At 40.0% G+C, this 25,118-nt stretch overlaps 1 protein-coding gene across 2 annotated transcripts; it reads left to right on the top strand.

Moving 5' to 3' along the window:
* The first annotated feature begins 271 nt into the window (after positions 1–271).
* On the top strand, positions 272–24,555 carry LOC115057209 (myosin IXb). Of its 2 annotated transcripts, XM_029524142.1 has the most exons (41): positions 272–775; positions 1,023–1,827; positions 6,363–6,457; positions 6,635–6,697; positions 6,925–7,024; positions 7,358–7,458; positions 8,797–8,920; positions 9,098–9,187; positions 9,633–9,749; positions 9,996–10,130; positions 10,522–10,643; positions 11,073–11,214; positions 11,537–11,726; positions 11,928–12,003; positions 12,559–12,651; positions 12,762–12,801; positions 12,885–13,007; positions 13,206–13,286; positions 13,386–13,496; positions 13,586–13,708; positions 13,940–14,089; positions 14,188–14,321; positions 14,881–15,228; positions 15,407–15,488; positions 15,732–15,929; positions 16,884–16,990; positions 17,076–17,155; positions 17,485–17,669; positions 18,125–18,232; positions 18,441–18,611; positions 18,700–18,741; positions 18,825–18,936; positions 19,040–19,113; positions 19,271–19,463; positions 19,662–19,790; positions 20,618–20,723; positions 20,801–20,932; positions 21,068–21,191; positions 21,719–21,813; positions 21,912–22,033; positions 23,384–24,555. In XM_029524142.1, the coding sequence occupies exons 2-41, from the start codon at positions 1,081–1,083 to the stop codon at positions 23,653–23,655; spliced, it is 5,637 nt and encodes a 1,878-aa protein (XP_029380002.1). In that variant the 5' UTR covers positions 272–775; positions 1,023–1,080; the 3' UTR covers positions 23,656–24,555. The 2 variants fall into 2 exon arrangements, with proteins under 2 accessions (XP_029380002.1, XP_029380003.1); XM_029524143.1 differs by lacking the exon at positions 15,732–15,929 and having other exon boundaries at positions 273–775.
* Positions 24,556–25,118: the final 563 nt, after the last annotated feature.

Raw genomic sequence — 25,118 nt, 5'->3', positions numbered from 1 at the left:
TGTGGATGACCGACCTCACCGTGTCCCCGGCAGGTAGGAGGGTCCTGGGACGGACTGTGGTAGATCTGCACCATGCGGGTTTACCTTCAGTGAAATGGGATTGAGGATGTTGATGATGTAAGTGTAGACTTTGAACTTGTAGTGTGTGTGTTTGTGTGTGTGTGTTGGATGTAACTCCTCCTGTCCTCCAGCAGGGGGGGACTTCAGCTCAGCCCTCTGTAATGAACCAGGTGAATGAAACTTCTCTGTATCAACGACACACACGGAAAAAGTCCGGACTGGGTGTTTCTGCCGAGTTTCAGCTCAAGTCTGACAGCTTTTCATGTCCGGGAAGGAAAACTATCATTTCATCTCTACCTCGATACCGTGTGTCTGTGTGTGTGAGTGTATACAAGTGTGTGTCTGAGCAGAAATCTAGGAAGTAAGCTCAGCTCAACTTCTCGACCGGGACAACCAGGAGCAGACATTAGTCCTCAATGTCTCGAAGAAAACCAGGAATTATTTCAGCTGGGAAATCACCGTTTCACCTTTGAAAACCTGCTGTGGGTGTTTTTCTAGGCGGGGGCTATTCTTTTATTTGGGTTGGTTTGTTTTTTCTGGTTCACTTTTGTGGGAGGTTCAGGTGAAGAAAGGTTTTGGGGTTTTTTTTTTTTTCCCTGAAGTTATCTGATTGGAGTTTTTTGGTGACAAACGGAGGTTCACAAACTGGTTTTCTTTCTTCGCTGTCCGGAACATTTTGACTAATAAATATGAAATGATTTGGTTTCTTCGAAAGGTAAGACTTTTTTTTGTGTGTGTGTGTGCTTTAGTCCAGCTTGACATTTATTTCTGTTTGACACTGTCACCTGGGTGGAGGTGGAGGTGGAGGTGGGGAATGTTACTGTAGGTGATGGAATCGACTTCTCTCTTTCTGTTATGTTCCCATTTGGCAAAATCACAAAGCCTGATTGAGTTACTTTTACGTTTTTATTTAACTATCCAATGACTTAAATTGCATTTAGTGACTTCATGTGTCTCCACAGTGGATCTTGGCAGAGTAGGAGCAGTGAGTTATGCTGAAGCCCGACTCTGTCTGTCAGGATGAGCACTACAGATGGAGGAGCCCGTGTGGTGCAGATCTACCACAGTCCGTCCCAGGACCCACCTACCTGCTGTCCTCTGCAGATCAGTGCTGGGGACACGGTGAGGTCGGTCATCCACAACGCCGTGGTCACTCTGGGCTTGGACAGCAGCAGGTCGTACCGCCTGCTGGAGGTCAGGCAGAGGACCGAAGAGTACAGGCTGCTGGAAGCTGCTGACCGCCCTCTGGATCGAGTCCTGCTGTGGCCACCTGAGGTACAAAGGTGGCACCCTTGGAACAAGGGCTATCACTTCATCCTGGAGCAGCAGCAGACCAACGATGGAGGCAACCAAGATAACCAGGATTACGATGACCTCTGCAACCTCCCAACTGTGACTGAGCAGAGTATTCTGGAGGCTTTACGCCAACGCTTCCACAAGTACAAAATCTACACGTACGCCAGCAACATCCTCATCGCCATCAATCCCAATAAGTTCCTACCTGTTTACTACAACCCCAAATATATCAAGATGTATGAGAACCAGCCGCTGGGCAAACTAAGCCCTCACATATTCGCAACAGCAGACGCGGCCTTTCGTGCCATGCTGAACAGGCAGGTTAACCAGAGCATCGTTATATCTGGGGAGAGCGGCTCTGGAAAGACTGAAAGCAGCAGTTATCTCATTCATTGCCTGACTGCTCTCAGCCAGAAGACATACTCATATGGGCTGGAACGGACCATCCTTGGGGCAGGACCGGTGCTAGAGGTAGGTGACTGGAAGATGAAATTTCCCACCTCATGAACTCAATGTCACCCATGGTCGCCTTAGTAGATGCAATAAGACTTTTGGGAGAATTAGTCTTTCGCCATTTGAAGCTGATAATAAACATGCAGTTCATACTTTTTCATATTTCTTTGACCCAGAGGCAAAACCATATGTCAATGGAAAATTACCAACTAGCGTGTTTATCAGCCAGTGATCTAGCATTTTATCCATTTGGCAAACAAAACTGTGAAGTTTCCTCATTCCAGATTCTTAAATGTTGAGATTTATTGTTTTTTACTACTGCAAACAGAATATCAGTCAATTTTAAAATTAAACCATACAATTTTTTTTAATATATATATTGGAATGGATCTGGTGCATTGAGAAATAAGTTGAGCCATCTCAAAGTGTATACCGTCAAAGCTGGAGCTAAGGCCAGTAACTACATAAAATGCTGATGGGTCTGACAAAGTATTACCTGAATAATAGTTTGGTCTGTCACAAAATAGTGAAAAACCAGCATCACTGTTTCTCAGAGCCAAACTTGTAAGCTTCAATTGAGGGAAAAAAAAAAAAAAAGCACATTTACAAATTAGAGATGCTGGAATCTGAAAATAATTGACATTTTAACAGGTTGCAGAAACATTTCATTAGTTTCAGCTCTAATTTACAAAAATGTTTTCTGTATTTAAGTAAAAATTTCACAACGTTTCCAACTCCAGGCATGTACAGTTTAATATTATTGCAAACTGAATATTTTTTTATTATTTTGACAAAATAAGAAAGTTGAGGAGTCCGCATTTTACTTATCAAATTTCAATTATTGGTCACTCTTTTCTGACAGAGACAGTTTAACAGCAAATTGTCTAAATTGTCTGTTAGAAATAACCTGCTTGTGCTGGTTGATTATTAACAAAACAACAACAGGGTGCTGGCATTTTCAGTTGATTTGACAGAGCTTGTCGTTGATTGATTTTACAGATTATCTTACTGATTTCACTACCCAATCGTCCAAACATATGCAAACTGCCTGCCCTTGTCTCAGTTCCCTTTTTACAGGCTTGCAAGTCAATACAGTGCAAAAGCAGATGCTGTCAAATAAAGAAAGCATTCCTTTTTCGACAGGAAATGCATATAGTTACCATGTGTTTTGCACTTCCTGCAACAAAAAAATTGTGTAATCAGCAACCACTAAAACCTGTATCATGCACACAATCAAAGATTCAGTGGTTGTGTTGTCCTAGTTTTGCATAACTTAAGATCAACTGAACTCTATGAAAGATAATTATGTTTGAAAATGGCAAACCTGTGCTGAGTACATAGTATTGTAATGAACATTATGATTTCACATAGCTGCATTTGAACGGATTGGTAAACATTGTTCCTCTCATAAATTGGATTATCCATCAGAATCAACTGGTAATCTGAAAGGAAACCACTGAAAGCGTGGATTGTGCTCAGTTATTAACAGATCGTTGTTTCTGTTGCTCTCTGTCAATGAGTAACAGGGTGCCACATTTGCCTCCATGTCCCTGTGATCTGTGCTTTCCATTTCAATTGTCTGTCAATTACGAGATGTGTTAAAAAAAAAAAGAAAGAAAGAAAGAAAGAAATGACATGAAACTAGGCCGGGCGCTTTTCTAGGGAAATACCCGCCTCTTGGAACTTGGGGCAAAAATTATCTTATCTTCTTAGGAAAACTCTACAGGCCTTTTATCTAGTGCTCAACACCTGAGAAAAAATCAGCAAATGGGAAGCAAGACATTAGTTTGTTTCACTTCATTTGAAATATGGTTTGCTGGAACAAAATACATCTGATGACTGCTTGTAGCTTTACACGGCACTATGAAAATGAGTAACCAGTACACAGTAAGGGTGTTAGAACAGATGGTGTGACCTGTGTATTTCAGATCTGTGCACAACTACACTCTCAATCTATTTAGCTATCGATCTATGAATAGATTGTGTAACCTTTTTCACGAAGGATCCTGGCCCACTTGTTGATAATCACGCCCCCACGCAGTCCCAAGGGGGCAAGCCTTGAATTAGACAGTGACTAAATATGGATTGCTTTTCTCTCTAAGCAAGTCTGACAACTATTGCCTAAAGTAAGCAACAGCGTAAGTGTTTCTGTTAAATCATATCATTATCAGATTTATTGGGTCTCACAATCATAACCCCAGAAATGGGTTGTTAATATCGCTTCCATAGTTATGCGGATCAGTTGTTATGCTAATCTAATGAGGTTTGTGTATGTTCTTTATCATCCTTGGCATTCATGAGTCATATCCTGTGATACTTCTTCCTTTTTATCTGAAATCAAAAAGTCTGACTGCTTCTTCTTCACCTCTAATTTCTCATATGTTATCTCGTGATTCTTGTGATTGTGGCCTACTCATCTACTCAGTAATTTTCAGATCGCCAGTAAGTAATTCAAGATATATTGTGAGGTGTCGAGAGAAGAAGTCATGGTTTCATTTTGCATCGGGTTTGCTCTGTTGATAGGGGTTGTAGCTGGAGTTTTTTTTGTTTGGAGTGGCTGATCAGGAAGTGGAGCTTCACGCTGCACAGAGGGAATGCGCAGGGCGTTGCCTCTCAGGGAACACCAGAAACAGAAAAGAAAGAGGAACGTGTCAGAACAAGCTCATCTAGTCTGCTGACAATCACCACATCTCTCTCTCTCTCTCTTTCTCTCTCTCTCTCTCTCTCTCCGCTTAAACCATTTCTCATAAATGCAGTTTTTCCTCACTTAAGCTGTGTTTCATTTCAGAGATCATGAACTTTTCTCCATTGAAGGGCGTATTGATTCCCATTCCCTGTGTTGAGAACCATATACACTCTCAAAAGCCCCCCCACTTACAGAGTAATGCAGTTTTATTTTGTCTGCATTTGTGCAACACAACTCCTGTTTCACTGTCTCGTATGGTAAAACCAAGACTTTTAAAGACCATTTTTGCTATATCCCTGAAACTGACCAGAAAGCGTAAGCATGCTCAGTGATGAGTGCTCATTATCGATCCCCAGTCCCCCAACATCGTGGCTAAGTAGCAGGTTATTTAAACTTCTGTTTGGGAGTGATATAAAAGCAAAGACTTTTTTTCCAGCAGATGTCTCTGGGGCTTGGTACAGAACAAATGTACTGCAGGCATGCAGCCACAGTTATTCTATTATTTCACTGTCCAACTCTTTTTCCCATCTTTGTTTCACATAGTCTGCAGTGTTTGTTATTCAGTGGTGTGATGCTTTGGGATAACTTTTCTTGTAGGAAGTGTATTGTTTCCTGAGGTTATGAGCATCAATAAATACACAAACAGTTGGTGGCTCTCTTGGAAAAATAACTTTTGTTCTTCTGAGCTGATACACAAAGCCGGTGTTTACCATGTCCCAGTTTAGGGCTTGGATCATGTGAAGGATATGATTATAAAATGGGACCTTTAAGAGGATCCGGCATGAACTGGGACACCTGTTTCTCCCTTTGTTTACCACACACAAGCTTTACTTTACTTTTTGCATTCCTTTCATTTTTGTCTCTCCTACAGCTCCCTTTAGATTACTTCCATCGTTCTGGTTGAAAATGACAGCCATGTGTAGTTTGAGTCCTCCCATTTATGTGTATTTATAAAGTTTGGCTGTCACATTGAATTCCAGCCATCCAGTGTTGTACCTGCCAGCGTGTGATCACAGTATGCACGCCTCTCTCAGTCTGCATGGACAGCGGTCTGGCGTGTCAGAACACGGCCCGCCGCATAGGAATGAAGTTACGGGATACAGTCAGAGGCAGACATTGGATCAGTTTGGATATTTTTTTTTTCCTTTGGGAAAGGTTCAAACTTGGGCATTTGAAGCTGATTCAGAGTCTGTTGTCAGCTAAGCACCTATAAGCCTGTATGTGTTATTTTACCCATTGACTTATCCTGGGTGGAGTCTGTTGTGTTGTTAGATACGGTTTCTATTGTGTCACTGCACCAATAACAAGCTTTGCAATATCCCTGAAATGTGTTAAATTGATAACTGTCATTTTGGCTTATTCAATCAAGGCAAGAAAATAATCGACATGATCAAATAACTTTGCCTGCATAATTAATGACAAGCAGCTGATGTTGCTTCTTGATATTCGGAAATTAACTGAGGAAATGATCGATCAATGAGACAAATTATAATTAGTTGCAACCTTTATATATAAGAAAAATAATAAAACTGGGAGGTTTCCTGAGCGACAGCAAACAGGGGGAACATCGGCCAAAAAGAAAAGAAAACTGCTGGTAATTTTTCCATTATTGAACTTGTCTGGAATTGTTGTAGACTACACTCAGTACAATATTAGCAGCTTTAAACCAACTTGATATTTGCTATTACATAAGACTGCTGATGGATACCACATCCTGCCATGCCCAAAGCAAAATTTTACTTGATAGATCCTCTGTGCTGCAGACCTTTTCAGTGTTTAGGTCTGGGTGCCAGTGTCTGTGACAAACTTGCCTAGAAATTTGTCTGTTTACTTTAGAGTAAATTTATGTTCCCTGTGTTTCAAACAGGCCTTTGGCAACGCTAAGACTGCAGAGAATAACAACTCCAGTCGCTTTGGGAAGTTCATTCAGCTCAACTACCTGGAGAGCGGCACCATCAGAGGGTGAGGGAGCTTGTTTTAATTTTCTCACCAATGTTTCTGCATGGCTGAATTTATCGTGGCTGATTATATTTGTTTAGTCTCACTGTTCATTAGTCTTCTGATGTTGGACAGCGTTGGCAACCTCACCAAAAGTGCAACACACCTCTTTGACTTTCCCTTCTTGTGTTTTCAATACAGGGCCGTTATTGAGAAGTACCTACTTGAAAAGTGCCGCCTGGTGTCCAGAGATAAGAGAGAGAGGTATAATGGAGACTCAATGGCATGCCAAACACTCATATAATTTGGTTTTAGATTTAAAAGTTTTGTGTGGAAATTAAACTCAGCTGATACCAACATTTGTCGCACTATCACCATTTCATACCTGCAACCTGATCTGCATTTATGGCTATTAAAACCAGACCACACACAAAACTCACCTTTACGGCTGCGTGCAGGAGATGTAATTCCCTGTGACCTTTGACCCGCAGAAACTACCACGTTTTCTACTATCTGCTGCTGGGAGCCTCCAAAGACGAGCAGGACGAATTTCATCTGTTAAAGCCGCAAGATTATCTCTACCTCAAGCAGGTACCTTTGATCCACGCTGTTTATAGCAGAAGAAATAGATGAGAGAGAACATTTTGTGTCATGGTATGAAACTGGGGACATTTTGAGCTAAATGTTTAAGAGAACCATATGTATTTTGAAACTCAACAATTTATTTTAGCGTGTCAGCCACTGAAATTTACAGAGAGAAATGACATGGACAACAAGATGACAGCTCTTTATTGAACATGAAAACCAAGTATGAGGCCATACTGGATAATTATTGTTTGTGTGTGGACAGTATAGATTGACCTACATACTCCTCTATGACAATGCTTAATATTTAACCGCTGTTTCTCTCTGATTTTTCTGCAGCAAGACCTCCATGTCAACGATGAGGAGAAATTTAGGCAAGAGTACAAGAGGCTCCATCAAGCTATGGAAATGGTTGGCTTCCTGGCCTCCACCAAGAAACAGTATGTATGAGATGGATAATGAACAACACAGGGGGAATGCTCCAGGCTCAGATTAAATAGTGTGAACACACCTTCTAGGAAAGGTTAGAAGGGCTTGCACAGCAAATTACTAGGAAGTTTCTATAATTTAACCAGAAGTGTTTGGAAATAATTAGTTCTCTGCTGGGCACATGGGACTTGTCATCAAGGACACAACTGCAGACGTCAGAAGCTTCAAAGTAAATGTTGTTTCAGAGCAATTTGTATAGTTTGTGCTATTTCTTTTGAAGCCCAATCCAAAATTTTTTTGTCAAACTATTCAAATTGTTTTCATTGATATTCCAGTTTTGGGTTTCTCATACTCATCTCAAAGTTTTGCTGATTGGTTGACTGTGTGTTCTTGAACTGAACAGTGTCCTAAAGTTTCAGCTTTCTTTACTTATCACAGTAACAGGTCAGAGCTTGTCAAAGCAAGCAGGAAAAAATGTTGCAAGGATGTTCACAGGTGCCTAACAGCCTAAGGACAGAGCATACATGCTCAAGTGCAACCATGGTTTGTAACCTGTCCAGCTTGGATCCTATGGAGAAAAACCACAATGAAGCCGTAACTGTGACAGTGAATGACATTAGGTGACTGACTCACAAAGTAAAAATGAAGTCTATTAACATATTTTCCTTACAGATTAGAGCAGGCAGGGCCAAATTCAAGACACTGGTTCAGGTCTGGACTATGTGACATTTCTGGTCAGACATGTGATCCATGCCTGATAAATGGTAGAAAACGCATAACGCTCACCGAGCGTTGTTTTATCCACACACAGTTGCAGACTCTAACGCAGCTCATTCACGTTATCTAGCAAACGGTAGAAATAGTGATTTTAATTGAATTGTAGGCCTCAAGTACCTGTTTTGTTAACTTGTATGCCAATGTTGTGTTCATTGAATGGAGCGAAAGGAGGAGGAAATGTGAGGAGAAAAGGGACTGCTCGAAACATGTGTTGTCAAGTCATGTTATCATGTTTTGTCATGTTTGTAATTTAAACCTTTTCACAAACGTCACAAAAACACAAAGCTCAAATTCTGCAGTATGTATGTGTAGTAGGCAGAAGTGTAATATGTCGTATTCCAGCCTCTCTGCCCTTATCTACTACTTGACTGTGCTTCTTAAAATGAAAGCAGTCAGACTGATTGATGATAATTATTTAGTCAAAAAAAACAACAACACACACCTCATTTAAATCTGCACTGTATTCAGGTGTCCTCCACATTATAGCTGAGGACCTCCAGCACGTCTGTCAAGTGGAGGGGTTGTGTCATCTAAAAAACACGTATGCCATCTGTTTGTGTGTGTCTTTGCAGCATATTTTCCATCCTCTCTGCCATCCTCCATATTGGCAATGTCACATTCACAGTGGCAGAGGACACTCAGGCCCTGGAGGTTGGACCGACTGAAGTCTTGTCTACTCTGTCTGACCTGCTTAAGGTAAAATACAATGCACAATGCTAAATCATCATCTAGAGATTTTAGCTACTCCATAAATCTCTCGATTTTGAGTGTTGTGTTTGTCTAATACCAGAGTGGTCTTCTCTTGCAGAATAATAATGTGCACTGTATTATAAAACTGTTTCAACAGTGAACTATTCTTATTTTTTTTTCCAGGTTAAAAAGGAGCTGCTGCTGGAGGCTTTGACCAAAAGGAGAGTAATGACTTCCAAGGCCATCACAGTTTCACACTACACACTACAGGAGGTATAGAGTTTAAAATCATTATTACAGCTTGTGTTTGATCATCTGCACATCTGTCCCAGCTGACCTGGGTTAGGGCAGGGTACACCCAACCTGAACCAGTCACACTTCCATTCATGCCTACAGGTAATTTCAGTCAGAAATTAATAGTGTCCATGATGTTGAACTTTGTGAGGAAGTCTGAGCACCCAAAATGGAAGCCATAGAAACCTTGCTATCTTTACACACACACACAGTCCCCAGGTCCAGGGTTGGAATCAAAACCCTTTTTGTTCTGAGGTGATGGTGTTATTAGTGTAACGATTCACTGCACTTATCCGTCCTCAAACATCAAACTCGAGTGTTTTTGTGGATTTAAGAAAATAGCTTTTGGTGTTGTGGTTTAATTGTGCATTAAATATAGCACTTAAGCTTCAGATTTTCTCTCTTTGTTTCTCTCTAAATGAAGGCCTCCAAAGTGCGGGACTCCATGGCAAAGTCTTTATACAGTGCTTTGTTTGATTGGATTGTCCTTCACATCAACCATGCAATGCTGAACAGACGAAACATGGAGGAGTCGGTCTCGGTGAGTCACCGATATGTACAAAAAAGGATGTTTTTGTTTGCTAAGATACCTGTAGTAAAAAGAAAATGGTCATATGTTAAAGTTATTGTTCCCATTTAACAATTTATTTATATTTCCAATAATTAAGTTTTCAAGCTGCAACAAAAATTTTAGCACATATACATATAACAGTGCACTGTATGCTTTCTTTTGTAGCTTTTTTTCATTATTTAAATAATCTGTCCTGTTTGCTGTTTTGTTTTTTAGTGTTTGTCCATCGGTGTCTTGGACATGTTTGGATTTGAGAACCTCCAGACAAACAGTTTTGAGCAGCTGTGCATCAACTACGCCAATGAAAAACTACAGTATTACATGAACCAGAGCATCTTCAAGCTTGAACAAGTAGGTCTATTAATGGATATTTGTAGCTTATGTCAGTTTCATTTGGATCGACGTGATGCAGTTGGAACTCTTGATGTGCTCTTTTGCCGTGTTCAGTGTGCAATCAGAAATTATATAAAGAAAAATACAGATATCAATATAAACATGTATTATTGTTTTTTCTGATGTCAGCTTTCACAGTCCTTTTTAAATGTTAACATTTCTTTGTCTCATATGTTTTCCTTCATTATTTTCTTATCCAAATCGTGAGACGGAGTCTTAGAACTTACTAATACTTCATCATCAGTCTATTTATAGAGCACAAATGCTGTCATCAAACGCATCATCACTTCATCATCACCTGGGAAAATCTTCTAACTCACCTGATTATGTCATCTGAAAATTGTTCTAGGAAGACTATGTGTCAGAAGGCATCACTTGGCAAAACATTGACTGTTCTGACAATAGTGGCTGCATTCAGCTGATCAGTGAGAAGTCAACTGGACTCTTTGGCCTTCTGGATGAGGAGTGCAAGTATGTGAACTTCCCCTATTACTGCTGCGTTCTGTTACTTTATACAAAAGTCTTTGCATTTGCACAATATGAAACATGTGATTCAAGGACAAATTAGTCAGCCTGGGAGAAAAAAAGCATCTGTTTTTCAAACGTATAAAACATATTATATACAAATCGATGCAATAGAGAACAGAGGAAATAGGGAGAGAGAGTGAAGGATTGACATGCAGTAAATAGTCCAGTTGGGAGTTGAATCTGTGAGAAATGGGAGATTATTGTTTATTCAGTGTTCTCCGTCTCTTTAGTTTGTCAGAAATTTGAATTGAATAATGAAGCAACTTCTGTTCCTGTTCACATGCTCTGTCTTTCTGAGTCATTTTTGTTTTCCTGCATTGTTGAAATGGGGATTTTTTTTTTTTTTTCTCCCTTCTCTTTGTGTATATTCAGCCTCCCTCAGGGCACGGATGAAAGCCTGTTGGACAAGCTAAAGCAGCAGCATCAGGACAACTCATTCCTTGTAACCTCTCCAAGCACACAACAAATGTTTTCCATTCAACATTTTGCTGGGAGTGTTGAATATCACATCAAGGTGGAGTATTTGTCCCATACTTCAAACATCCACATTGTACAGTGTGAATTTTGCCCCAGTTGATTTGAAATGCAATTTAAAAAAAAAAAAAAAAAAAGAAGAAGAGAGACCTGTTGTGGCCTTTTTACATAAACCAGTGTGGGAAACACCAGATAAATCTATGTGAGCTAAGTGAATGATTAATGTTTCTCCCTCACCTGAGAACACTGTGCATTTATTGTGAAGTTTATTCATCAAATCAATATGGAGCGCCACAGATTCTCTGAATTACAGCAACAGTGAAGTCTTTAGCATATTAATCATGCTCGCTGTTGTTTTTCAGGACTTCAGAGAGAAAAACACGGAGCACATGCGTCCTGAAGTTGTAGCTCTTCTGCGGACCAGTGAACGGGCATTTCTGCATCACCTGGTGGCATCCAGCCCTGCGGCACTGTTCAGATGGGGCGTCCTCCGAGCCACCATACGCATCGTCACGGTGTTCAAACACTTGGGACGTCAGCGGGCAGAACAGTGTAGGTCGCTTAAGCTATCAACTGAACCACATTTTCAGTCGCTGTCAATCCTAAAAATGTTGACTGAACACTGAGCCTGTTGTTGATAATTAAGAATTAAAGGTTATTTTGCTTTTCCTAATGATTCAGTCGACTTTTTCTTCTTTGCCTTCTTTTGATGATCATCCTGTACGTGACTGTTTTTTGTTTTTGTCACCACAGTAGCTGCCAGACAAAATTCACGGAAAACTCTCAAAGAAATTAAACAGCGTACCAGCACTGTGGACCGACTATCTAGGTAAATACACTGGTGAATTTATAATGGACTGGGTGTCAGTCCAGGAGTCTCTTTTTAATTTTAGATGTCTTTTAGGACTAGGCAGCACGGCGGCGTAGTGGTTAGCGCTGTTGCCCCACAATAAGAAGGTTGCAGGTTCGGTTGCCTTTTTGTGCAGAGTCTAGGTTAATTGCTGACTCTAAATTGTCCGTAGGTCTGAGTGCGAGTGTGAGTGGTTGTTGGTCTCTGTCTCTGTGTGTTGGCCCTGTACATGATGACCCCACCCCTCGCCTGGAATATTGGCTGGGATTGGCTCCAGCAACCCGGAAACGGAAACGGAGAAGATGGATGTATTTTAGAACTACAGCCATGTTTATTCATTTTTCTTGTGTATTCGTGGTCAATATGTCAGTTATTTGAGCTGTATCTACTCAGGAAAACTCAAGATTTCAGGACTAAAGGAGACAAATTGAAAGTGTTTCATTGAAACATAATATTCCCTTTGTCAAACTTTTCAAAGACAAAATGCTAATTCTTTTTGTTCAAACAGTCAAAATATGTCTCTGACATTTACAGCAACAGCATGAGTCTGGATTTCTCTTTTGATCACTCTGATGAGCATCCCATTGACGTATTTGAAGACATATTTGCCAATTATGAAAAGGGGAAGTAAGTAGGGCTTCAGTTTAAGTTTTGAATTTGCTGTGCTTCAACGTTTTACTGTCTGTTGCTTGAGCTGTATGTTGTATGGAGACTGATTCTGTCTGTGTTTTCTGCAGGAAGCGCAGAAGCGGTCAACAGAAGCAGCTCATTCCAAAGGTGAAGCATTAGTAAAGGCTGTCGTTTTCCATAAGCAGAAGTTAGAATGACATGTCTGACTAAGATCTTGTTTTGTCAAACAGTACCTCATGAATATGCGCTCACTTCAACATGTTGTTGGTATCACTGCACATGACCGAACAAGCAAGTCCATCTTCCACCCATCTTCCACTACGAGGCTGCCTACGATTAGCACTCAATTTCAGGTTTGTCTCTTGATGTAGCTTTGCTCGTAATTTTCGTTCTCTTTCCTGATTCCCATGAATGACATTTAAGATGTATCATCCCCAAATAAGGTTTCCTCAATGTAACCAAAGCGAATCTCACTTTCATTAGCTGATTCCTTACTTTGGTGTTTGCTTTTTTCGAATGAAAACTGACCATTTCATCGGTGATCCATACAGGCTTCACTCAGAAAGCTGATGGAGAAGATGGAAAAAGCTGAACCTTTCTTCATATTCTGTGTCCGCTCCAACGCTGAAATGGTAACCTCATATATGAATCTGTGACATCATGCTGGTAATTATAGTCTTCCAAACTGGGCAGGTTAGTACGGTTCATCCCTGTGGAAATGTTTTTTACAGAAGGAACATCACTTTGATGATGAGCTTGTGCTGCAACAAATCAGGCACACAGGCATGCTGCAGATGGTTCACATCCAGAAATCTGGCTACAGCGCCAAATACACATTCATGGTAAAATGAACATAAATATCCAGTTCAAACTAAAATTACACCCCGCAAAATTGCTAGCTTTTCTGACACAGCTTTTCTCTTGATAACAGGAATTTGGTGACAAGTTCAGGATGCTGCTCCCAAAAGGATCAAGTGCAACTCCGGAGCATATAACTGAACTGTTTGAGAGGATGAAGCTGGACAACTCCAACTACCAGATAGGAAAAACAAAGGTCAATCATATCACTAATTTATGAAGATCATTAAAGTACAGGATGAAATGTAGAGTTGTTGATAGTCGTGACACTGGGGTCATTTACCCACGCTTTTTTCATTTATATCAGAATTACATTTAGAGATCTCATGATTACAAACTCTGAGTTATAAAAGCTTGTTGAATGTTATTCAGGCTACATTATTCCACTGGGCCTCATGCTTTGAACTCACTCCTTTCATATACTCAGGTTTTCCTCAAGCAAAAGGAAAAGCAGTTGCTCCAAGAAACTCTTCACAAAGAACTGATGCATCACATCATCATATTGCAGCGTTGGTTCCGCGCCTGTCTAATAAGATTGCATTTTCTGCAAAGGAGAGATGCCACAGTCATCATACAGGTAGAGTTTATAGAATTAGCTTTAGCTTTGCTAGACCCTAAAACCAAATAAAGAAATAGAGACCATGACAGAGGACTGAAGGTGGATTTCTGTTTTAGAGGAGCTGGCGTGAGTTTTATGAAAAGCAAAATCGAACTGCTACAGTGATCCAGGCAGCTTGGAGGACTTCCCTGACGAGGTCAGACGAGGAGAAGGATGAACAGACGTCAACCACCCGCCTCGGACGGAACAGGTATACATACCACCGTACCGATGATTCCTGCACTGATCAGATCCACTGCTGCTGCTGTTGAATACATCCGTCACTTTAGTAGATTTGAATTAGTTTTGTAGTTAAAAATGTAACTGCTTGAGTTTAGAAGCTGCACATTTCCTGTTCCTGTTAGCAGGTTCTGAGAGGCACTGTATTGAGGTCATTTTAATAACAAAACATGGCACAGGCGCTATGTTAATGTGCAGCATGTAAATGTGCTGTCCACCCAAGATGATTGACAAACACTACTGTCAACTGAACCTGCATTTATCATCTCAATCGGCTGATATTGATGCAATATATTTGAAGGGCCATTACTCAAAACTTGCACATTACACTGATTGCATAGATTTCAAGTCTTTCAGGGACATTATTCAAGGAAAATATAACCCTAAACCTAGCACCTACACCCATATCAGTTCAGGTTTTATCCAGTTAAAAAAAAATAATAATCAAATGACACTGTAAATCATTGCCATTTATATTATGGATACAGTTGCTTTCATATGAGTCTAATATAACGGTTGTTACGTGACAGCTTGAAACGAAAAGAGTTGAAGAGGCAGCATAAGTTGGAGTTCAGTCCCAACAGGAGCCAGCAGCCTGATCCAGTCAACGGCCAGTCTGCACAGAAGGACCGGAGCAGGGACCGACAGGGATCCCCTCCGCCTCTGAACAGACCCCTCTCCTTCCCTCCGGACACTACGGTTGACAGTGATAAACGCTCCCCCAGCCCCTCCAAGGGCAGCCCACTTCAGCGATACAAAGACATGGGGGGCTTTAAGGAGAAAGCTGAGAGGTGGAGGGAAAGGCAGAGCGAGGGTGAGCCAACAGACGATTCGAGTCCAGAAATACGCAGGCGATGGGACAATAGAAAAGAGTTCTCGTAAGTTTTCTTCGTTTTGTATTTGTTTCAACAATCTTGAGCATGTGTTTCTCGTATCCTTTATGCCATGATAACATTTTAAGATGTATATCTCTACACGTTGACCAGTAAGTGGAAAGTGTCTTATTCTTGTCCCACAATAATCCACGGCTGTCCTCTTGTTTTATCTGAAAAACAGCCTCAAAGGGAAGTCCATGTCTGTTGATGAACTGTCCAAGATAAGCTCATCAGGCTCTGACAGCTCACCTTGTACCAATGAGGTAACCTCTCTCTTGTGTTATTTCAGCGCAATTCAATGCAACTGCATCTTCAAACAGAGCATTCAATCTTTGCTTTGTAGTAGTTTTCACATATAATAGTACATTTTGGGTTTGGCTTTTCAAACTGCTGTCGTTTTAAGTCCTACAAGTTTATGTGAAGCTGATAAACCTGTGAGTAGAGGCTCAGCACACACAGAGAACGCCTCCCAGTCTGTCCCTCATCAAATTTCCTGGCCCAATCAGGTCAGGGTGCGCCTCCGCAAGCAGCCCAAACGCAAGCGGCGCTTAGCCTACGCCCGCAGTGGCTTGATGATTAACTTTGGGGGTTCCAAAGAGAGCGAGTACTGGAGCTTTCCGCTGCCTCCCATCAGCCCCCATATGGCTAGCATGAAGAGTTCGGCAAGTAGTGCGGATGTCCGGGGCTGCCATCCCCGGGGAAAGGTACTGACCAAATGAAGGTTTTGGCCGACAAAGACTCTCCCGTGCATGCAGGCTTGCATGTGTGTGTCCCAGGTGGAGCGAAGGTTTCATTGTTGTGAAACGTCTTAGCTGCAGTCCAAGACTATAAAAGATGAGCTGCTGCTTTCATTTCCAAAAGGAAATATCGAAACCATTTCCAGAGCTCATTTATCTGCTTTTTTTTTTTTTTTTTTGTCTCTTCACCCAAACGAGCCTTGGGTCAACTGATTCAGATTAGTCACTGCTGAATGTGGTGAATTGCTCCTAAGTCAGTGTGTTTTTTGGCTGTAAAGTGACAGCAGGGCTTTGATCACAGCTTCCTTTGCGCTCATTCTGATGTTATATACAGTATAAGCACACCAGAAAATAACAATAAATGGGATTAGGTAAAATATTATTCATACTATTACTAATAAACATTTGTACGGTCTAAACTACAACACATTATTTATAATTAGCAATTGTTAAATTATCTTTTGTTAGCAAATATCATTCTGTCTCAACTCAAGTAAATATTATTGGGGGATATTCATAATAACCATACTAATGATGTACAGAGCTCATCACATCCAGTAAATAATGTACACACATGGGACAGATAAATTACAACAGTTGTCATTGAGAGCTTACTAACCTGTTTGTGCAAATAAAACTTAATAATGGGAATAAAACTAAGTTAAAATATGACACACAGTTTTTCATACTAAACATTAAGGTGACAGCGAATCAATAAAAATGGTGAAGGGTGATCACTATCGTGCTGATATGTTTCCATGGTTACGGGTTCTGGTTTCGTGGTGTGGGAGCTGGTTTTTTTTAGAGATGGTTGCGGTCGCTTCAGGAGGTCTTGGTGGGGAAATAAGCTTACAGATTACAGTTTTTAGATGTGTGTTACAGCTCCATTTAAAACATCTTCATGGTTTGATACTTTTACAGCTATCAGCAGAGCCAGATGGATCAAGGTTCAGCCTCCCATCAAGTGCCACCAATGAGGACTCAGAACAACAGGGGTCTAACCAGTCACAAATTACAACTCCTGAAAGGTAAAATGCTTCCCTAACTTTAATTATAAGTTTTCATTTTTCATAAGCAAGCTGTAATAGTAAGCTGTAATTGTCTTTTCTGCAGGACGTGGTTTCTCAGTAAATTCTTACGGAAACGGGCAAACAAATTGTCACCGAGCAATGACTCTCCATCAGATAAAACTGGTAACCAAAAGATTTTAAAACTTTGATGTATTTATCCGTACAGTGCAGGTATTTTATATTTACATAGTTAGAAAGCTTTAGATGAGCTGACGTAGACGGAATATGAATATTTTGTTTATGCAATAAGTTTGTGGCAAAGTGAAATAAATGATACTGTATTTGTTCATTTTACTACTTTGCCAACCTCTATTAATGGTAGATTCTGTTTACTGCCCTCTACAGGTTATTTACACAACAACTAGTTTCTATTTAATGCTTCATGATGGCTATTCTATTTTATATGACCCTTTACATCCCCTATACATCTCACATATCTGTGTCACCCACAGTCACTTTGCCCAGGTACTCGCCCCACCCCTACCACAATTCAAACCAAAACATTGGGAGGGCCAGTCGAAACCCTACCATCAGAATCAGCCGAGCCACACGGGCGATTGAGTGGAACACCTCTCTGGACCGAGAGATCACCGACACCAGGGAGTTGCGAAACCTGGACGAGTTCCTTGGAAACCAGGTGAGGAGAAATCAATGCACAGCAGGTTGCTACCAATAAACATGATCATCTCTAGGCACTATGTTGTGCATTTTTCTATTTTTAGTTTTAGGTTTTCAGATAAACCGGTCTGTGCTAGTTCATCTTTTAACTGTGGAATTTCACCCACTTAGTCACCCACTTTCGGATATTTGTATCATTGAGTAATTTGTGATAAATTATTAACATTGTGGTGTTTTTTGAACCTATTTATCATAGAAATTAAAATGTTCTATACATTTTTCACTGTGGAATGGAAAAAGCTTGATATCACAAAGTAGATCAAATTTAGCACAGACAGGGATGTGAAGGTTGTCAAATAGCCAAGTTATGAATGAAAGTACAGACACCGTGGAAGATATTAGGCTTTAAAGGTCTCCCCATATGCTGCACATTGTATTACGTTCTGTTCATATTTTTCTCACCTTTGTCACCAGGTGAATGACCTGCAAACAAGAATAAAAGAGCTGTCGCCAACAGAGAGCATCTTCCTCACAGCCACCGGGCAGTTCAGAGAGACTATCAAAGGAATGTACTCGGTCCAGGTACGTCAAAATCTTTCCCTGCACCTGGAAGTAATTCAAAGCTTTAAGTGGAAGAATACAAACTACCAGTTTTGTTTTGTTCTGGGGTTTTTTGTTTGTTTGCAGCTCTCGTTGGGTCATGTTAATATTGCTTAACACCTGCTACTCAATATATCACAAATCAAATAATGGTGAAAGTAAAAATGGTGACTGGCTTTGTGACACACAGAAGCCCCAAATCGCTTATAAAGATCTGATGAAAGGCTACCACAACAAAGTGAACGCACTGGCAGCACCCAAAAAGAAGGCAGAAATCTCTCTGGTGGTCAACCTGTTCCAGTCTGTGCTGGACGGCTTCATCAGGGGTGAAATGAAACGAGCGGAGTCCGAACCAACCAAGGTAAATTTTGGCATTTCAGTCGATCTTCATTTTGTGACGATAAAATGGCTAATAAACCAGAAAGACTCATATATCTCACTTCGCTCAGACAACTAAGACGACAAAGAAGAGGAGGAAAAAGGATAAATGTGTAAGTTGAATATCTAAATCTGCACCATTCAGTTTCCTCATGAATATAGGCTAAAAAAAAAAAAACTCATTTTGTGTCTACAGCTTGATAGTCCTCTGGATCACCTTTTCAGCACATACCAGGTGAACATTTTGCAGTCCTGTGATTTGTGTGGCTCCTACATCTGGGCTATGGAGAAAGCCTACATGTGCAGCGGTGAGTTCAAATAGCTGCCGGAAGTCACATTTTTTTAATGGGGTTCAAAATAATACACAAGAGGCACACAAGTAAACTAAACTGGTTCTGTTTGACATTTTAGCTTGCAAGTTAATATGTCACAAGAAGTGCCTGAACAAAATCATCACTGACTGCTCAACACGGTGCGCCAGGAAGGTAAGGACAGATAGTTTTATGGTTCCTAACATCATTTAATCAGGCCGGGGAGGGTTAAGTGATGGGTGGGTATGTAAATATTGATACTCTTTTCATCATTTAAGACCCACTGGACATTCATTTCTCACATGTATTTATCCGTCTTTCCACGTAATAGGATAGCAGTTTACCAGGCTCCCTTCACTTTGGGGTGCAGGTGTGTCTCCTCACCGATAAAGCCAACCCTGTGCCCATGGTGGTGGAGTTGTTGCTGCTGCATGTTGAGTTAAATGGCCTCTACACAGAAGGCATTTACCGCAAGTCCGGCTCAGCCTGTCGGGCGAGAGAGCTTCACCAGATTCTGGAGACTGGTGAGAAATTTCACTACTTTGTCGAGGGATCCAACCAATCCAGTTTGTCATGACTGGTGTGGTAATGTAACCCTAACCTCTAAACCTGTACTTATTTTAAGTAAATATAAATGGTATAATTTTATCAATTTCTTTCTGTTTTTTGTTTATTATTATTATTATTATTATTATTATTATTATTATTGTTGTTGTTATCAGATCCTGAGGCAGCATGCTTAGACAATTATCCCATCCACACCATCACCGGCCTGGTTAAACGTTGGCTCCGAGAGCTGCCTGACCCCCTCATGACCTTTTCTCTCTACAGTGACTTCCTGCATGCTGTGGGTATGTAAATACTGTTACTCTTCATTTTCAAATATAAACTGGGTTAGCAGGTTTTTCAGTATTTGCAAAAGTGCACTTCTGATGGATAAGCAGTTTTGTTATGTCGACAGTCTAGAATAGGGAGAAGAGGGTTAAATAGTTAAGATATGTTACCTTTGGTCACAACCTAAATTGAACTGCGTGTGCCTCTCTGATGTTTTTGAGGGAACCACTGATCACTTGATATAATGCAAAATGGCAGAGTTCCAGAAATCTACTTTCATCTTTACGCACTACATTTTAAAGCTGTTTTCAAGCTGTCCACAAGCCTCTGGTTTGAGTTTCTGGAATTTGGTTTTGTGATTATAGCTGCAACTAAAATTGATTACTGTAATTTCTGGACTATAGAGCGCACCTGAATATAAGCCGCACCCGCTAAATTTAAAGAGAAAAACAGTTTTGTACATATATAGGCTGCACTGGTTTATAAGCCGCAGGTGTTGGAAATATGGGAGGAAATGGCATCTGGCAGGAATTATGTTACACAGAAAGATTTCACCTTTTCGCCAGATCTCTCTGTGTGTTTTCCATGATAAGGGTGTGTGCATGAGGCAGAAAATAAATGACTGGTCTGAAGAATTTACTGTGGGTGCATTTAATTTAATTCCAACAATTTCATTGGTCTGATGTAATGCTAAATGTATTGGCGGCATAAAGCTCGTTACCCGTAAAAATCCAGAAATTAGCCGCATTGTTGTTTAAGTCGCAGGGTTCAAAGCGTGTGAAAAAAGTAGCGGCTTATAGTCTGGAAAGTACGGTACTCTTCTGATTGTTTGCTCCATCCTTAGAGCTGCCGGAGAAAGCAGAGAGAATAAGGGCTGTGTACCAAAAGGTTGATGAACTTCCTCCGGCTAATTATAACACATTAGAGCGGCTCATCTTTCACCTTGTTAGGTAAGAAGATTTTAATTTCATTTTTCATAATTAGTGCAAGACAAATCTTGACATATTTTGGCCTGTGTGTCTTTCAGGGTTTCAAAGGAACAGGAGCATAATAAAATGTCACCAAACTCTCTTGCCATTGTGTTTGCCCCCTGCATTCTGCGCTCTCCTGATGCTGATGACCCATTCCTCGGTATAAAAGACGTCTCCAAGACTACACAGTAAGTCATCACAATGCACACTGCTCTGCACAGTATTTATTTATTTTTCATGTCTACTGTAGGATCGATCATTTTAAATACTCTGCATTATGTTTTTATTCTTTTCAGTCATATTCATATTTGACTCATCTGCAGGTGTGTGGAGATCCTGATCTCTGAGCAGTTCAGAAGATACCAAGTGAAAATGCAAAATATCCAGGAGCTGGAATATGCAGAAGCCCTGGCTGTCAATCAGCTCAAACTAAGAAGACAAAACACGGTGAGGGGACATTACAAGGCCAGTTTTAATGTCTCCATGTCTGTACCGAACAGGACCGGAGGCATTAAATTTCCAGGTTGTCTGTCCCTCTGGAGACAGGAAGGAAATGCATAACGAGCGTAGGGGAATGACATGAAGCAAATGGCCTGACCAGCTGGATTTTGAAGTGTGGATTACAGCCCTACCTAAGGTCACCCTGTGAGGTGGTATTGGCTGGAGCATTGCATTATGCAAGACAGCATAAACCTTATGAGTTAAAGGGAGAGTTCACTTATTCATCGAAAGTTATATTAAACCCCACTTCTTGATTTACAGCTAATGTCACCTGATGTTAAATGCTTAATATAAATAGAGAAAATGTCAAACTTGCTTTCATCTAAATTATTAAACAGCTTGTAATCCAAACTGAAGCTCCAAACGGGTTTTAGAGCAGGTAGAAAGTGGCTGCTTTTTCAAATATATTTCATTTGATTTGGAGCGCCCCTCTTTATCAGCTTACACCCAGGCACTGACTGATCTCTCTGCAGGTTGTTGAAAAGCCTTCAGATGTTCCAGAGGAAACAGATACTGATGAAACGGAGAAAACTCTCATTGAAAGGATCCAGTCTATCAAACAAGAAAAGTGAGATTAGACTTTTACACTTGACTTAAATGTCTTGTCCCCAGTTTATTTAATTGTACGTGAACTTAAATAACAATATCTCGTGTTGTTACTTCCAGGGTGGATTTGGCCTGCAGGTTACCTGACATGGAGCATGAACACTCTGACGACAACCTGGACTCATCATCGTCAATGAGCACAGAGAGTTTGGACGACCGCATGAGGAGCCTAGACTTGGAAGGTCAGTAGGGAGGTAAGGTATTTCACCTTCCTCTAGATTTAGGAAAACAACTAACTAATAAGCCTAATGTCTTTATCTTGTTTTTTTTTTTATGCCCCAGCACTGTAGTACACAGTCCCCATATTGGATATTATATAATCATGATAGTAGTTTCTGCCTCTGCATGCAGATTGAAGATCTAGATCAATATATGACACATTTTTGCCCTCAAACAAAGGTGGATACGTTTAGAAAATCCAAAAGCACTTTGTTTCAAGCAATGCTGGGGCCCTGAGAAAGTTGCCACAAGAAAATATACGTTTAGCCTCTCCATATTTTCTTAAATGTACTACTTTTGACATAACTGGCACCAAAATTGTTTCGTTTATGTTAACTGTTTTCATAATTAGGCTATGCAGTCAAATCAGAACAAGAATTTTGTGTTGAAAGGATGCATATTCTGTACGAAGCTAATAGCTACATTAAAATGACACATATACCACCATTTAGCATATGGTTATCATAGTCAACCATTAAACCCTGGCATGTTCATAGCTCACTATCAAAACAATACGACTAGTATTTGTATATATCCACTAAATTGGTTTCTGCTATTCTTCTGTTGCATGTATACCATGTGTTTTTCCATATTATTTATATTTTATTTGTCTTTTTTTATTGATAATGTTAAAGCGGAGGGTAGGTAGAAATCTAAAAAAGAAAAAAAAAATACATTTTAAAAAAGCTCTGAGTTTAGAATACAGCTGTCCTCCAACACCACCCCTGTTACAGGCATGTACCTAGTTGTGTGTAACACAAACGACACAGCCACAGCCTGTGGCAACAGACTAGTGGATAGCTAATCTATTCGAACATTCAACACAACATACTCATCGCCTCATTCCTGCAGGTAAATCTACCCACACCATCACACTATCTATCGACCTCTACACTGCATGTGAATAACAATAAGTGCTCTCTCTCTCTGATTCACTAATAGTTGCATGCATCCATCTGACAGATTGTGGACCTGTATCTGCATTTCTTAAACTGCCAATAAGAATTGTCTCTCTCTGAAAAGATTGCCAAGTCACTTGTCACAAGCTTGATTTTTCTAAAGCCTGAGGAGCCAGGAGGGGTGCAGATGTCTGGTTTGCTCATAGATCATGTAAATTTCAATATGCAGGAGGATGATGATGAAATTTATGCTCATTGTCGCTAAAAAACTACCTCCTATCCTGCTTTTAACCTGCTTTGTATCCTGCAAAGCAGGTATGCTTTCACCCCAAAAAGCGCTTCTTCTTACAGGTGTACCAGTGATATGACAAATAATTTGACTTTATTTGACCAGATGTGATGTTGTTATTGCAGCAAAGGCAACTATGCAACCTAAAACACAGAAACCTGACTGCCCATATAAACCCCCTGACCTGGGACAGAGAATCAAAAGTCTTATGGCTCAGGCAGATGATGGAGAGACGTGGTTCACATCAGGACAAAAGACAGATGTTACTCAACTTACGGGCTTCCTGCCAAGCGAAGATGACCCCTCCCCAACTGACAAGGTCACCAGGAAGACTTTCAGCGGGAGCTTTGATGACCTGGACATCCCTTACATAGATGAGGATGAAGATCTATCTTGAGAATAACACCACAACTTGTAATAATTTGAACATTCCCAAGTATCTGTTGGAAAAGATGATTGAGCACTTTGTTTTACAGACTTTCCACTCATCAGTGCTGCTATGGAAACAAAGTGCTTTGAGAATTTATATGTATTTAACAAGGAAACCATATAGACAGTTTCTTAAGTTTTGTTTTTTTTTTTTAAAGATCTGAAGAAAACCCATCCACAATGGATACACACTGTCACTATGTGCGATTGTATGTGATTTTAAACATATTTCATAATTGTACAGTACACATTTTAGATAAGGCAAGTATTTTGGACCAATTCTGTAACGTTTTTGTCTTACAAAATGAAAGTAAGGCAACATATTGAGGAGCAACTAAGTATACAACTATCTCGTTCACTAAAGCATGACTGTCTGAGCTTCACCACTATAGTACTAATGGGAGTTGAAGTGGTTTGTGGAAAAAAATATCTTAATGGAACCAAAATAAATAAATTTTAAAAAAGATTGTACATATAGTAATTCTGCACTGTATAGTGTTACATTGCTTTTTGGGCTTTCACTGGGTAAATTTTGGTACATGTAAAACTTTTTTGTTGTTCCACTTGTCTTCATACTGACTGCTGTGACAGAGCTCTGTCTTAATGTACCTGGAAATGAAATGTTACCAATGCTGCCTGTTAGACTGACTGAAAAGATTTCCCCCACTTTTTTTTTTTTTTTTTTTTTTTTTGCAAGACTGTGCAGTTTCATCAAGTAAACATATTGTCCACGCATTTGGTTTTGCGATTTTTAAACGTGCATGCCTGTGCATTTTGTAGGGATTAATAATCATGTATACTCGGGTGGGCATATTCTGATTTTGACTTTTTCTCACCAACTGAAATAAACTGACCATTCTCAGCTGTCTCCTGCTGTAATACTCCTACTGATAATGACACTAAGTCTACCAATAAATAAGGAGAAAGTGAATTTAATATCAAAGATTGATTAATTTAACATAGTATTTCATAAATATTATACTTGTGGACAATGGTTTCTCTCTTTCTTGTCATTTCCATATTTTAGATTAACACATTCTTGAGTAACTTCACTACAAAATAATTGCACCCTGTAAGATTATCAAGAAATTGAATCAACAGTTTCTGTTAACACTCAACATTATAACCTAAATGAATGCAGGAAATTTTGTGGGATTGTTATCTTCAACTACATTTGTTTTAGATAGGTGGAGGACACATTTTTGTGAAATGCACCAGTGTACACGGTGCACAATTATTTTTATTATTTTGTTTTACTTTCAAAACTTAAAAGTATTTCCACTTTGAGACATTGCTACTTTTTTCCATTTAATCACAACTTCAAAGTAGAATAATTTACCAGAGATAGCAACGATATTTATAATTATTTTTGTGATATGACTCTCCAGACAAGTTCAATCATACTTTTTATTTTTATACTATTTAACTATT

This window comes from Echeneis naucrates, chromosome 17, assembly GCF_900963305.1.
Source record: "Echeneis naucrates chromosome 17, fEcheNa1.1, whole genome shotgun sequence".
Taxonomy (NCBI): domain Eukaryota; kingdom Metazoa; phylum Chordata; class Actinopteri; order Carangiformes; family Echeneidae; genus Echeneis; species Echeneis naucrates.
The sequence above is the reverse complement of the archived record's forward strand: the minus strand, read 5'-3'. Positions and strand labels throughout refer to the sequence as shown.